The sequence below is a fragment of the Penaeus vannamei genome, chromosome 9 (genome assembly GCF_042767895.1).
Source record: "Penaeus vannamei isolate JL-2024 chromosome 9, ASM4276789v1, whole genome shotgun sequence".
In the NCBI taxonomy this organism is placed as follows: domain Eukaryota; kingdom Metazoa; phylum Arthropoda; class Malacostraca; order Decapoda; family Penaeidae; genus Penaeus; species Penaeus vannamei.
Window position 1 is genome coordinate 7096025 of NC_091557.1, and position 2500 is coordinate 7098524.

The window sequence follows — 2500 nt, forward strand, 5'->3', positions numbered from 1 at the left end:
GGCTCCGCTTCCCTTCAGCTTGTAGAGGTCCTTATCCTCCTGGCTGCCTTCTTCAGCGTCGCCTCCTTTTCCTCTCGCGGCGAAGGACGTGGCTCTGGCGGAGGCGTCTTCGTCTCGAACTCCTGTCGAAGGCTTGGAAGGGGAGCAGGTCTGCTTCCCCGAAATCTCTTCTGTTCCCTGGACTCTGACGGGAATTGTGGTGGTGTGTTGCTGAGAATCTCCTTTCTGCTAGAAAAGAATTTGGTTTGTAAGTATATTTCCTTGAAGTAATTGTAAGTTAGTATACGTATTTTTTCACTGAACCCTCTCCACACTTACCGAAGAGAATTATAGTGAAAAACTAGTTAAGAATAATGTACCTGGTTTGAGGAGGAAGTTTCCTCGGGTCCACGAGTCGCACTTGCTTTGAAGGGTACGTTGGAGGGAGAAGAGTTTGCGCTGGATACGGGAGTGGCATTTTGCGATTTATTTTCCTTTGCGATAGCACCTGTTGCAGCCTCATTCGACTTGAGATTTCCATTCTGCATGACGGTGTCGGCAGGACCAGTTTTCTTTCCTTCGGTGCTTATGGGCACGGAAACCTCCTTGACCTGGAGCTTCGGCTGCTGTTAAGTGGAGAAGCCCATCAGAAACCCACTTGCCTTTTAGACATCAGTTAAAGCCTTTTAGACACAGTCTTTCGCTTTGTGATGATGATACACAGTGGATGGGTGTAGGTCTTACCTTCTTAGGAGCCGAGATGGTGAGCACACCGTCAGAAGACACGACTGAGGTGACGCCATCCAGCTGCATGTCTCCAGGAACGACGAAGCGCCGAAGGAACCGCTGAGAACACCTCGACCCGTCTCCCTGCTTCTCCTTGCGGCCTTCGACCACCAACTCTCTGTCGCTCACAGCCTTCACGCTGATCTCTCCGCCGTCACTGAAGTCTTTCACGTCGAGAACGAACTGGAAAAGGCGGACACATTAATTTTACACGAAGACCAACTTCTAAAGTAGATAAAGCCCAATATTTTTTTTTTTTTTTTTTTTTTTTTTTTTTTGCAGTGGTATTTGAGTGTCACTTGGTACTCATAGTACCTTGTGTTGACGTTCATCTTCCGAGGAAGTGACAGCCTGGTTCTCTTCTCTCAAGTCACGACTTCGGAGACTTCTGTAGCGCGTTAGGTCGTCGCCAATGGAGGACTGTTCTCCCCACTTGTTCAACACTTCCTTCACCGCCCTCTGGAAATCCTTCCGGCTTTCCTGGAAGAACGAATCGTCGAAGAAGAGTCCTCTGTGCACGATGGGAAGGAAGTTGTGTCCAGCGAAGGAATCAAGTGCCGAGGACCTTTTCTCGGACTGGCAGGACTCGCTCTCTCTCTTGACACACGTTTCACTGACTGCCTTGTTGCTCTCCTTCTTGGAGACGGCGTCCCGACTGCAGTGTTCGCATTTGGTTTCCTGTTTATTTGCGTTTTGAGAAACTGTCGTTTTGGAAGCGTTTGTCTGTGAATTCGTCTCTTCGACCTTGATGGGGATGATGGTCGTCCTCTGCTTGTCCTCGCTTTCCTGTTCCAAAAACACCCACAGTTAAAAACATGAAGTTCTTCCGCGAAATTTAAGATTTAAAGATTTATATATGACACAGTGAAAAGTAGAAAAGAAAAGAAGATAAAACACCCACCAGTTTGGGCACTGTGATGGTGAGGACGCCGTCGGAGGACATGGCGGAGGTGATGGCCGCCATGTTGGTGAGGCGAGGCAGGGAGAAGCGGCGTCTGAAGGAGTGCACAGCCACACAGGAACTTCCCTCCTCCTTCTTTTCCACGCGTCCTTCCACCTGCAGCTCACTCTCGTCAACCACCTTCACTGTCACGTCTCCTCCCAGGAACTCGTGCACGTCCAGCACCACCTGCAGACATTTTGCCTTTATTATTCCTCTTAAAAATCGAAGATGGATATCGAAAAACTTCAAAATCAGTTGATAAGAATAAGTCAATTAGTATTCAATAAAGTAACGATCAGTAATCATGTCATGTCATCGCGACAAACCTTGTGACTGGTGTCATCCGACGTGACAGTGACAGCCTGGTTCTCCTCCTTCAGGTCGACGGATCGAAGCCTTCTATAGCGACCAAGGACATCACTGTGGCGGACGTTGGTGTTCTCCGTGCGGTCTGTGAGCCTGAGGTCAGAGCCGCTCCACTGGTCCAGGACCTGCCTGACGGCGGCGTCGAAGTGCTGGTGAATGTTGGAGAAGAAGGAGTCCTGGAAGAAGCTTCCCCTGTGAGTGATGGGAAGGAACATGTCCCACGAGCCCTTCGACCCTCCGCAGTGGCAACATTTAACCTCGGATGAAGCTGCATTAACCTCACATGAATTCTTGTTCTGAGTGGGAGCCATTTCGGATGCTGAGGAACTACTACGATTAAACAACTTATGTGGAGAGGCGATAATGTGAAGGTATCTGTTCGTTTACTGAAGACTGTTGGGGCACTCACGCCTTTATACCTGCGTC

The 2500-nt window shown here is 49.3% G+C and overlaps 1 protein-coding gene across 4 annotated transcripts in view; it reads right to left on the reverse strand.

Moving 5' to 3' along the window:
- The window catches only part of LOC113807835 (uncharacterized), a 2653-nt gene extending 181 nt beyond the window's left edge, over positions 1 to 2472 (reverse strand). Inside the window, exons 1-6 of one of the 4 annotated variants that reach the window (XM_027359131.2) lie at positions 2035 to 2472; positions 1667 to 1894; positions 1081 to 1551; positions 724 to 948; positions 360 to 602; positions 1 to 228 (exon numbers count right to left, since the gene is read on the reverse strand). The exon at positions 1 to 228 is cut by the window's left edge and continues 181 nt beyond it. In XM_027359131.2, the coding sequence (XP_027214932.2) occupies positions 1 to 228; positions 360 to 602; positions 724 to 948; positions 1081 to 1551; positions 1667 to 1894; positions 2035 to 2385 (1746 nt within the window). In that variant the 5' untranslated portion in view covers positions 2386 to 2472. Of the gene's footprint in view, positions 229 to 359; positions 606 to 723; positions 949 to 1080; positions 1552 to 1666; positions 1895 to 2034 lie in introns of all 4 variants that reach the window. The other 3 variants (XM_070125204.1, XM_027359130.2, XM_027359128.2) reach the window with 3 other exon arrangements.
- Positions 2473 to 2500: the final 28 nt, after the last annotated feature.